The 13,305-nt window shown below is 39.6% G+C and overlaps 1 protein-coding gene across 1 annotated transcript; it reads right to left on the reverse strand.

Moving 5' to 3' along the window:
* Window positions 1-7,508: 7,508 nt before the first annotated feature.
* Window positions 7,509-12,333, reverse strand: LOC107800810 (uncharacterized). Its single transcript, XM_016624055.2, has 5 exons — window positions 11,832-12,333; window positions 10,040-10,973; window positions 9,369-9,464; window positions 8,665-8,801; window positions 7,509-7,904 (listed from the first exon to the last, which is right to left on the reverse strand). Exons 1-5 carry the CDS (start codon window positions 12,056-12,058, stop codon window positions 7,706-7,708), a joined length of 1,593 nt encoding a protein of 530 aa, XP_016479541.1. The 5' UTR covers window positions 12,059-12,333; the 3' UTR covers window positions 7,509-7,705.
* Between the last annotated feature and the right edge of the window lie 972 nt (window positions 12,334-13,305).

Raw genomic sequence — 13,305 nt, forward strand, 5'->3', positions numbered from 1 at the left:
CAGACAAGCTGAATCCTCCAACAAAATTACATTGAATATCATGAAAAAGAAACTCGAAAACGCCAAGAGACTGTGGCCAGAGCTGCTGCCAAAAGTGCTATGGGCATACCGCACTACGGTAAAGACAAGCACAGGGGAAATGCCATACTCACTAGTCTATGGCACTGATGTAGTGATACCGGTCGAGATTGGAGAACCAAGCCTAAGATATTCAAATGATAACGGGCCAAGCAATGATGAAAACTAAAGGCAAGACCTCGATGAGGCCAAATAACGAAGAGACATGGCTTACGTAAGAATGGTAGACCAAAAACAACAGGCGGAGCGGTACTATAACAAAAGAGACAATGTCAGACCGCTCGAAGTCGGGGACTATGTACTTAAGGCCAAAACACAAACGAGCAAGGATCCACGACAAGGCAGACTGAGATCCAATTGGGACGACCCATACAAAATCACGACGACAGTAAGCAAAAGATCTTTCCAACTAGAAGCAATGGGGGGAAAATCACTACCAAACAATTGGAAGTCGCCCATCTCAAATACTTCAACTTTTAAGGACAAACGTGCTCCGAGTCGTGCTCTTTTTCCCTCACCTGAATTTTGTCTCAATTGGGTTTTCTCGGGGAGGGTTTTAACGAGGCGATGGAGGGGGCATCTCAAAGTTAAGTATAAGTTCATCGCTCAACCTCTCAACTGCTTCTCCAATCCAATGAAGGGACTAGATAGGCTAGGACTTCTCCAATGTATGTATAAGTAGAGCAAAAACATGTAAACTTCTCCAGTGTACGTATAAACAAAGCAAAGTATGCAAACACATGAAAATTAAACATTATGCCAATCCAAGAAGTAACATTCAACCTCGCTCGAATCGACTTACATTCGACCTCACTCAAATTGACTTACATTCGACTTCGTTCGAATTAATTAAAAGTCATCATTCGACCTCGCTCGAATTGACTTACATTCAACCTCGTTCGAATTAATTAAAAGTCATCATTCGACCTCGCTCGAATCGACTTACATTCAACCTCGTTCGAATTAATTAAAAGTCATCATTCGACCTCGCTCGAATTGACTTACATTCGACCTCGCTCGAATCGACTTACATTCGACCTCGTTCAAATTAATTAAAAGTCAATATTCGACCTCGCTCGAATCGACTCACATTCGACCTCGCTCGAATCAACTCATACTCGACCTGACTTAAGTCTGACTTACTAGTTAACTTTGTTTGAGCCAACCACGACGGCATGAGACTTACCCAGATTCAATAAAAGATATATTCGGCCATGTTGGAGATAACACATACCAACGCAACTCTTCTAAAGCAACTACTTAAAAAAATTGTTCGAAGAAGAATAAAAGACCTAGTAAAATACATCAAAGGGCTGTAATCATTTCATTCCAAAAGTATCTTACAAAGGGCCAGAAAGACGCCCATATAAAAAAAGAAAAGAACAAAAACTGAGTACAAAGTACTACACATCATCCCCGCCTTCTTCTCCGCCATCTCCACCACTCAACCTGGCAGCGCCATCTCCACCACTCGGCCTAGCAGCGCCGTCTCCGCCATCACCTTGGGGGTATTCATCCTCATACTAGCCATCCCGCTCAAGATTGTCCAATTCTTCCTCTTCCTCGCCGTCGCTGACTCTAGGGGCAGTTGAATCATAACCACAAGCAATCCTAGACGCACGTGGCTCGGCGTAAACATCTTCAAAATGAGCCTAAAAAACCTTCCCTGTCGTTATCAAATTCCTATAAATTTCTAGCTGAGCCTTGGCATGGATCCACATCTCGTATAAGTGTCGTGGAACGTCAAGGAAATCAGAAGTATGAGAGGAGGACGGTTGGGCCAACAACTTCGCCTTCTTGGCCTCAAGGACGGTGACCTGCTCCTTTAGGTCCGAACATCTTTCTCGAGGCCTCCAATATGTTTGTTAGACCTCGCCTCCCTAAGTACTGTTGTCTCAGCATCGCTTGCCCGTTCAGATCTAAAGATACGAACAACGTCCTCCAATTTTGCCACATGTGTTAATGCCGCCACCCTGGATCCCTCGGTCCTCTCCATCTCTGCCACTCTCTCGACCAACTCATCACTAAAGCCATTAGCTCTGATTGAGCTCTAATCAAGTTCGGCCCGCAGAGACATCACTTGAGCTTGGAGGTCGACACACTTAGCCTCAACCCCCTTGTTCACTTCGATATCGTCCTCCTTAATCCTGAGCGCCCCTCAAGCTTGCTGCATTTGCCGATAACTCTCACGGGCTCATCATCCTTCTGCCTCAACTCTTCCCTAAAGAACTAGAGGTTACCTCCCGCATGGAGTCGAGCACGCATCTCACGGTACTTAGCACGAAATCGGCGATACTTCACAACCATTTTCTTAAAAACCACCTTATGCTTCTCCTCTCGACGAGCACTTTCGATTTCCAAGATAAGAGTCTGAAGAGAAAAAGAGCCAAAAAAGAAGAAGAGAAGAGTCAGTAAGAATAAAAAGGAAAAAAATGCAAGGTACAAGAACAAAAACAAAGATACCAACTCACTCGCAAAGCCATTCCAGATACGCCTAATGATAGGTCGACATCCTTGAACAACTGTAGATTCTATTCTCGGCGCCAGAGCAAAGGGGAACCAAAGAGGGGACCACGCTCTCTGTGTTGGTCAGCAAGTTGCAATCCAAAGGGATGACTATGGAACAAGAAAATCCATCCGTTCTCACCTCAACCCAGGTAAATCCCTTGCCAAATATCTCCTCCTCCTCGGGGTCGACGTCAGAATCGGATTCAGAATCATCTATGATCACAACTCTTTCCCTCTCCTTGGCAGAGAAAGGAATGTCGACCGGCTCAGATGTCGACGGATCATTCCTCGGCACGACTATGACAACCTATGGTAAAGGAGCAATCTCAGCATCATGAACCGAAATCTCAACGTCCGAAGTCACGTCGATTTTAGGAACGTGCACGGCCGCATCGGGCTCACCACCTGTTGATCTCTCACCCCTTTCTACCTCGCCACCAATCTCTACTCGCCGCCTTTTCAATGGAACCGCTTCCTCATCGCTCGACGATAACTCATCCACCAAATGTAGTAAATAAGAAGTCGTATCCCTGTTTATGGGGCAGCCGCCCGATGGCTAGGCCTACACAGAGCAAGGACTTCAAAAGAAGCAGCGGTCTACACAGACTCGCATGTAGTCACAACGGTCAAAGACATGGTCACAGTACCCAACTGACGAAAAGCGGGGGTGGGAGCTTTTGCCTTCCTTGGAGCCTTTCAACCTAAAAGCAAGGAAAACCACGTGAGTGAAAAAGAAAAACGATATTGAGGTCGAGGTAATTGGAGATCAGAACTGGACTCACCGGTTGAAGAAGGTTGGGGCCCAAACTTCTTGTTGAATAACGACTAATCACGGATCCCCACTCTGTGGGGCAAAACCTGAGCCACCCAATCGCGAATATCGGCGACTAACATAGGAGGCTCCTTCTTGGATGCACCATAAAAGAACGATTAGGTAACCAAAGAAAGACAACAAACGACCAGTCAATAAAATAACTTATGGGCGAAGTTCCACTCCTCGGGAAACCCAACAGGGTTCGCCACCACGTGCTCGGTTTTGACAAAGAAAAAGTCAACCTAAAACCTACGATTGGTCTTAGCATCCATTTTCACCACCAGTCCTTTGGACCCTCAGTGGTGAAGGTGTATCATCGTGCCCCGTGAAAGCTCAGAGCGAAAAGATGTAGCAAATGGCGGATAGAGATTTTGCGGTCGGCGAGCTCCGCGTAATTTATCAATATAATGAAGAGTTTGTAAATATAGGGAGAGAGCTAGGCCGGATAGATGTTGGAGTAGCGGCAGAATTCATCCACTAACGGGGCAAGAGGAAGAGAGTAGCCCGCTCAAAATGGGTACACGTAAAATACGCAATACCCAGGATGATAAATATGGACCACATCGTTCCCTGCCAGGACCAGGTCAACATGAGCGAGGATGTTATACTTGGACCTAAGCTCGAAAGATAGGCCATTCCCATCTCAGATTTCACAGGCACATGCTCATCAGTGGGAGGCTTCAAGAAGTCCAACCTGGCCTTGTCATTACGAGGGACAATCTCTTCTACTGTGGGAAAGCTATCATCTTCTACAACAATGGCCTCCCCTTCATCGCGAACGGGCATGGCCATTGATATTGGAGGCGGTCTGAAAATCTCCTCAGAGTTCGAAGATGCACTAGCCATTTGTATAGCTATATAGGAGTAAAAAAACCAGAAGTGAAGAAGAAATGATGATGGTGAAAGTTGCAGGAAATATGGACATAGGAAAAAGAAGAAACAAAGTGCAGGATTGAGAAATCAGAGTGTAAAGTTCTCTCCAAAGAGTCTCCCCGTTCTTATTCATAGAAAACCACAGCTCTCGAATCGATACAAACAACCGTCAATAGCACTAGAATTGAAATGACAGAAGCACAAGGAATAATGCAATGCATTGGGAAGATGTGTTATGATGACACATGCAATTGTGATGTCACCCTGAACCAACCTCACTGATCGCAGCTCTCAGAGAGACACGTCATCATCTCGGCAGCAATCACCGCTGCTCGACCTCGTCGTCCAAATTTCTCAAGAATTGCGATTGATGAAGTTCGCTCATTGAGGTCGACCAAAAGACGATCTCGATAAGCGGAGAGACTAACTGTATGGGTCAAAATCTGACTAAAGGAAATTCGGCATGAAGATGTGACCAAGTGTGAGAACTCCGGTTCATCATAGGCGACTAGGTCGAGGTCAACCAGGGGTTGACAATGCTGAGCCGCCGAGTAAGCCATTAGGGCCGAGGTCGAGCAGTAGGAAAAGAATTAACGGCTAGTATAGCTTTGGAACTTTCAATGGGAATATTCTATACTTTTTTTAGGGTTTTTGGGAATATCCCATATAAATAGTAGAAGAGAGAAGGCAAAAGGGGGGAATGTTCATTCTCATAAGAAATCTTATGGAAAGTTGACCTTAGGGAGACAATAAAATGGGCATAAAATGGGTATGAGAAAAAAAATCATTATCTCCTCCTATTCAATTTCATGAAGATTGGAGAAGAAAGTGATTGTTGGCAATAGGGCATGTCTTTTATTCGGGCAAGTCTGAAAAAACCATAATGGGTGTTTCTTTTTTTAAAAAAATTGGTAAAAATTTAAATTTAGACCAATGGGACGGTGATATATGAATATTAATTATAAACATTTTCCAAATAAGTCCGTTAGTTAATAAGAGTATAAGTGAGCCGATAGAGGCATTTTCGGCTCAATAGCTGGACGGCGGGAATTTTTGTACCAAATCTAGTAATCTAAGGGTAGTTTTGGCCCTTTTTCGAATTAAATATAATAGTCATAAAAAAAGCTTTGGTACCTAACATGCCAAAAAGCTGGTCTTGGACGAGGAGTTAGGTCGCAAACCAGTTTTTCTTGGAAAAAACGACTATTAGTATTTTTATTTTTTCATAAAACTTTTGAACGTGAGGTAGGGAATAATATCAATGATGGCTCCAATTTTTATTCCTCAAATAACTTTTCTTCGTTTTTCCTCAAAATATGTTCACTGCTTATTACCATTCAGGTAAAAGGTAATCAGAACAAGACTATGTAATAAATATAAAAACAATGAAGATTATGAGGAACTCTGAATTTATTATGAAATATTAACATTGACATTATTGAATATGTATTTAAGAGATAGATCATCTTCATAATAAAAAGTTAAATTAATAAACTTAGAAAGTTGAAAGCTGCAGATTACGTCCCAAAAAAGGAAACTTTAAGCGGATAGAATTTTGTCTCCTTTGTCCGCCTTAGGTAAAATTTTAAATTTAAGCACTTTTTTTATTTTTAGGAGTTGATAATCTTAGTTATTATTTGATTTTCGTGAAATGTGACCTCGGATAGAATTTTCAATTTCAACACTCGGATTTAACCCAAATTCATCTATACTCCCTACTAGAAGGTCAATTTAATCTTAATTATTCTACTGTGAATATGTCATTTGTACTGCATTCATCCTTTTAAACTAAATTATTTGTACGAACTGTCAAAAGTTAAAACTACAAGTTCAATTCAAAAATTGGTAGCAAGCAAGGCTCTATCAGCTTTTTGAAGGAATAGGGGGCGGACCAATCTAGCCGACAACCCAAAAACTGGTCCGATATCAGTCCATGGCTAGCTCTTCGCCACAGTTGGCCCGGTGCCTCAACCCTTGCCGGGCTATTTGCCATTGTCAGATGAACCTTTAAATGTGAGAAGAATTAAACCAAATAGCCGTCCACCTAATCTCTTAAACTAAAAATAGCCGGTAGATGTATAAAAAAGGCAGCCCGGTGCACTAACCTCCCGTTATGCACAGGGTCCGGGAAAGGGCCGGACCACAAGGGTCTACAGTACGCAACCTTACCCTACATTTTTACATGAGGCTGTTTCCACGGCTCGCACCCGTGAACTCCTGGTCACATGGCAACAACTTTACCAGTTACACCAAAACTGCCCTTCAGCGGGTAGATGTATAATATACGTAAAAGTCATGAATAATATATGCATAACTGTGTATAATTGATATATAATCTATGTATACCGACTATAAAAAATAAACATTAAATTTAACCGGCTATTTGTGTAATCCCGGCCTGCTTCTACAACTTTCATTGATCGAAATGCTATAAGCCCATAATTTCTCGCCATAAGCTACAGTTTGGCATAAATAAGTGGTATAAGATATGGTCAAAACTGGATACGCATACATGGATATTGTTGCATCCTCCTAACTATTGTTAACTGTAGTTAGAGTAGTAGAGTGGGACCCACAGTTCTCTTAGGTTTTCACTTGAGCTTTCCTCCAATTGGCATTAGTAAAAGACATGATTGAACACAAAAGAAAAGATGCATACTGCGACATCATTTCAAATGCCAAACACAATTTGAAAGAATGACAAATTCACAAGGATGGAAGTAACATCATCCAAAAAAGAGAGTTAAATCTAAAACAACTTAAAAATGAAAGAAACTGAAGATTATACTCCTAAACCTGACAAGGAAGGAGCTGCGGTTGGTAATTTACCAATTAATCGACAAACCATGCTAAAATGGCGACAAAGAAGCTATATCAATTTCAACCCAAAAGCCTCAAAAGATAATTAGACTCGGTATTTAAACTCACTGAGACAGAACTAAAAGCCTATCAAGAAAACGTTTTAGGCAGAAAGCAAAAATGGTAGAAGCTGGGCAAGAACATTTTCACAAGGCAAAACCATGTAATGCAATTAACATTACCAGAATTGCTGTCATGGGTAGATTGGACAGCAGCGAGGTGTCTGGCCGAGTTTAATCAGCTCCATCCATATATGCATATAAAGTTGCTTTTACTTCATTTTGTAGGCCACCACAGAAAAGTGCGAAAAGCCTATGGTGGTATGGATATAAAAAAGTTGAGCACAAATGAAACTGAGAGGTTAAAAGCTTGGATGGAAGGAAATAAGAGGCCGTGGCAGCCAGATATATTCAGCTTAACATAGATTTCACTATGTACAAGTTTTAACTATATCTGTCACGACAAGTATGACAACCCTCTGGTGTTACTTTTGTACATGGCATACAAGTTATGTAAGAGAATTGATGTTGAAAATACAAACCAATTGCTGTTCCTGAGGGACTGAGGATGACACTACTCGCGCTTATCCTCCTCAGGATCTTCTCTTTTGTCACTCACAAGCTCCGTCAAAGCAGACCCTTTCTTTTCTTTCCTTTCAAGCGTGGTCCCTGAGTCACCAATTACCCTCACTCCGGTCATTATCCTCACTCCGCTCGTGAGAGAGATAGCTTCCTCATCGTAATCATCTTCGGTTTCCCCAGCATATGCATATCTAAAGTAACCAAGCAGAAAACAATTTTGGCAGAAAACAATTTTGGCAGAAAACATAGATGCAGGGCTATGCTCAAATCAACCATGAGTTTGCTATTCCTTGCTACACAAGTAGGAATGATAATTTTTCTCCACTAAAGAAAACCAGAAAGACGCTGGAGAACTTAAAAGTAACAGCATCAGAATCTCAATACTGGGGAAACTCCATAAACCTATTCATTATAAATGATTCTCGAACACTAAATAAATAGCTATAATATACATTGGAAGATTTGTCACCGAGATATTTAATCTTCTTACACTTTTTACATTCATAAATCACAATTACTGGAAAATTGACATTTTAAATTGCCTGCATCTTTTTATTGCTCAATTTATCATCTGTGATACATCCTTTATAATACGTGTCATACCTGAACTTTCTATGCCACAGAAGTTCAATCAGACACCAACAACAACATACCCAATGTAGTCCCATAAGTGGGGTTTGGGGAGGCTAGAGTGTACACAGGGGTAAACCTTACCCCTGCTTATAAGAAAGCAGAGAGGTTGTTTTGGACAATCGGACACCAATAATTATTGTTGAGCATAATACCCAATAACAAAACAATCATGAAACTTGTATACCCATGTCAAGGTCACAATTGATAATAACATAAAACTAGGTTGACTAGTGTTAACAACAAATATCAACGATTTTGTCAAACATTTTCATAGAAAGGCTAATTGAAAGAAAGAAAGGCTCAAGTTAAAACATCTACCTGGTTGGATTACTTGAAGGAGCCCAGAGAATACATATTACTACCAACAATGAAAAGGCAAGCAAACTCCAAAAAGCTGGAATAATCCAGGAAATTCGCCATAGCTCACTTAACGGGTCGCTTGCATTGAAGTACAGCTGAACCAGAATATAGATGAGTGAGATGAAAGAAGCACTATTCTTGCATGCACGTCAGGTGAAAAACCATTAAATAACATGACCACAGGTAAACTATCAGATATCTCTTCCTCATGTTGTCAAATGTACGGATAAAAATGACAGGGAGTCAAAAAGGTACTTAGAAAAATTTAATTTACCACTTTAGTATATTCTTCACAAATTTTATCAACTGAACTCACAGTATCCAAATACATTTAAATTACCAAAGATACCTATGAAAAACAAAACATGTATATATATTATCAATATAAATTATCATCACAAATTACAAACAATATTACCTTATATAATATCCTCTCCCGCCCTTCTTGCTATGTAAGTCCTGTTTTCTTACCATACCCACATCTTCAACAAGTTCTAAAGTTCCAACTGCCATGTACCTTTACCTTCATTTTTACCAAAAGATGCTACTCCTATGGATATCGTGGAACTTACCATCACTAATTAGGAGAGGGATCTCATAGATAGGCCGCATCTTATATATTTGGAGACTTTTTTTATATTCAGAAATTGAAATAAAATTACCTCATAGCCAACCCAAGCAATGGAAAGCAGCACAAAAATTGCAAGGGAATTGGTAAACTTTCTATAAAGATCAAGTTTTGCCATGCTTTTCCGCATCTGCAGTTAAGAGTGAAAAATTATCAATAACTGAATGAAATAATTACATGAACTACAATAATAAAGTCAAATACGTCTCGTGTTAAAAGTTTAGATTAAGAAATAGATTAACTAAATTAATTATATGAATTAGGTTGAGTATTCTTTTCTCTTCTGTTACTGTTTACCCTTTTCTCTTTAGCACTTCGTCTAAGCTAAATCCTTAGTTGTATGCCCGGATGTAAATTTATATGTTCATATATTAACATTATGGCAAACTCAACAAATATGGAAAAACTGAACACACACACACACACATAAATGTACAATAATTTTTTTTAAAAATATGGAGAGAATATATAATAACAAATAAACGAAAATAGAAGGCTTGACACACGAAAGGGTTCAAAGCCTAAATGATGACCAAGTCATTTGTAGATTATCTGTGCGAAAACTTCAAAGTTAACTATCATAATCCCATCCAAACTGCTAAACCCAAATGAAACTGACAGAATTGTGCTAACATACTTGCACATTTGCACAGTTTGTTAAGATCAAATAAGCAAGGAAATCACCATTTTACTCCAAAAATCTACCTGCAATTTTTCCAATGTCTTGGATAATGATGAGAATATCCACAAAATAACTGATGCATCCAAGAAAACAACAGGCAGCACCAGATATATCTTGGTTTTCCTTGAGAAGTCATTGATGCTGCCCAAATGCTCCACAAGTTCAAGTGCCTCAGTGGCAATAAAATACATTAGGCATAAAAGATACACTTTTGAGGTTACACCACCAAGCGTAGGCCGGACAACACCATAACCCATTGAAACGACTAAAAGAAGCGCACGAGACAACGTCTTCTTTACAGCAGTCATTGTGACTGCCCATATCGTAATTACCATAGGTCTGCTTCCTGTGGCACTAAGATTTGCATATTCAAAATACCAGAGCGCCATCTCAGACATGCCAAGGGCAATAACAGCAGTAATCTGATAATGTAGCTGTATAACATCCTTCCAAAACTGGACAAACTTCAGGAACCAGAAAAAACCAAGCACAAGATAGGCTAAAGAAGCAAGTCCGTAGAAAGTCATCAATGGTACCATTCTCCCTGGTAAGTAGCCATCTGGATTTTTCCATACCGTCCTGCCTCTGATTATTGTTCCCTTAAGTGCTGGGTCACAAAACATGAAATAAAGATAGTACATCCCTGTACTGTTAATTTCAACTGTTGCGGGAAGCATATTTGCTTCCTGATTCTTTCCTTCAAAAAATGTCTGAATACGTAGTGGCCACAGTGGGTTGTCTTGGTTGTGCTGAATCATAACCTCTCCTACGGTGCAGAACTTCTCTTGAGCAAGTTTTGGAGTACAACACAGTGCATTAGACTTTGCAAAAGCATCTCCAATCTTTTCTCTGTCTCTGACCTCAAGAATGATAGTTTCAATCAAACCAGTTCGACTCTGCATCGCATTTGTTGCTTCAGCAGACTCCTTTGTCCTCAAAAAAACAACATCTTCAAATCTGCAAAGCTAAGATCAATGTGAGGTAGGAATCTCAAGGTCCATACTAGAAAATTGAAAATAAAAGGAGCAGAAAGAATATGCTAGCATATGAACATCTTATATTAATATTATTACCCAGCTAGGGAACAAGAAATTTATCAAAGAAGCTATTAAAGAAACCATAAAACTTCTTAATGAGTATTTTAAACACGATAGAGCAGCACAGGCTCCGTGAAATGTGTTTCTCGAGAGAAGTGAAGTAACCTTAAACAGGAAAAAGAAGATATTTTCCAATTACCAGCATTTGTTTGAAGATGTACGGGAAGTTTACAACAACAATAACAACAACTATGCCTCAGTTCCAAACAGTTGAGATCAGCTATATTAGCATCATAATGATCAAAAAATTGCACCATCTAATCTTTAATATGCTAAACATAATGCATGCAGTCACTCATATAATGGTAAATATTACTCCCTCTGTCTCATTTCATGTACCACGCTTTCCTTTTTAGTTTGTCCTAAAGAAAATGACACATTTTCATATTTAGAAAAAATTAAACTTTAAAATCAAAATGACCCTTAATGAAATGATCTATAATCACACAAATATGAATGACTTATTTTAGACCACAAGTTTTAAAAATCTTTCTTTTTTAAACTCTATGACCTGTCAAACGGTGTCATATAAATTGGGGGCGGAGGGAGTATTAATTAGAAGAATAATGATCAATCAATAGTTAACTAAGCTTCAATTTAGAACTAGCTGGGGTCAACATTAAAATAGAGTAGTATAATAAAGATAATTGTAAAAATGAAAACTCGCAGTATACTTCCATGAGGGGCGCGTGTGTAAGAGAAAGAGCGCGTGAGGTACCTGATGAAGGATTTTCCTTCAAGTGGTTTATCCGGGGAAGCATTCGATGATGATTTGGACGCATAGAGACCCTCAGTTCCACCATGGAAGAAGAAAGCATTGGATTTTGGAATAAATTGCTCGTCTTTGTACTCGTGAATTGAAGCTGATACGTTACTGATTAAGTTGAATGTATAGAAGAGTAGAATTAGAAAGATTATCCATAACTCGGAAGTGCCGTGTTTCATTGATTGTTTCGCCGTCTTTCGCCGTGTGCGGTGGAGCAAAGGTGGTTAGTTGTGTCTGGTGGCAGTACAGTTCAGTAGAAGCAGAGAAACCAAACAGAATCTATCATAGAGCTGACGTCGAACTTATTAGAGTCATTAATCCTCCATAACGACGTCGTTCCTTTGAATTTAATTCTTCTCAATCATATAAAGAGTTTTATATTCTCGTTAAAAAGAAATTCGAGTTTTACTCTCTCTCTCTCCCTCTCTTAAAATTATTAGACAATCAAAAGCTTGAGTTGATATTTTAGGCTATGTTACCCTTTAAAATCGGATAACAATTAAACTTATAAGTAATTTTAAAGATATGTGATTTCACTTGGCACTAACTGATAAATATAAGAATTAGTGCTAGAAATTGACAATAAAACAAAGCAAACCATTGTGATGAACAATTATGGCCCTTGAGCTAATTGCCATCGAACTAACTGAACAAACTATTGAGAGTATGAACCAAACAATAGAACTTGCAAAAGATAAAAGTGTGATATATTGCTTTGATATGCGTGAATGTAAAATGGTTACAGAATGATCAGACCCCTCTTTATATAGTAGATGAATCCTATTTATAGTACAATTCTAATTATAGAAGTAAATCCTATGATGGGCTAAATAATCGTTCTTAATTTGATTCGTTCCGAGATTTTTGTCATGATCCTCGGCCAGTCACAGATATCTCGCCTTTCTGTTATTATGCTATCTTCGGTCTTGCTCGATGCCTATCCTGTTTGGCCTCGATCATCACCGGTCTCGACATCAATAGGTACTTCGAATCTCGAACTCGGTGTCTTATCCTCATACCTTGATCTAATATACTATGGGGTCGATCCTCGATCCATCCCCTGGTCTCGGTCAATTAGTAAAATCGGGTGGGCCCGATTTTAACCATATACAGATAGTCCCCTCATTTTTTGGAGTATAATGACAATAAACGAATTGAGTCATCGACCTTTACCCCAATTTATCATGACGCCATCACTGTGACGTAAGCGACAGAGGTGACTGAAACGTCCTGTCGGTGCAGTTCCCTAGGTCAAAACTCTTTGCATTCTTCAAGTTCTTCGTCTGCAGATCTTCAAGTTTAATTGCTAACTTATTTTTAAAACACCAAATACTATCACCTTCATCCCTCTTTAATCTCACAACCAAATGGTGAAAACGTCAAAGACAGTGCAACGAAAGGAAAAGGCTTCCTCATCAAGGGCCGC

Source organism: Nicotiana tabacum, chromosome 5, assembly GCF_000715075.1.
Source record: "Nicotiana tabacum cultivar K326 chromosome 5, ASM71507v2, whole genome shotgun sequence".
Lineage (NCBI taxonomy): Eukaryota > Viridiplantae > Streptophyta > Magnoliopsida > Solanales > Solanaceae > Nicotiana > Nicotiana tabacum.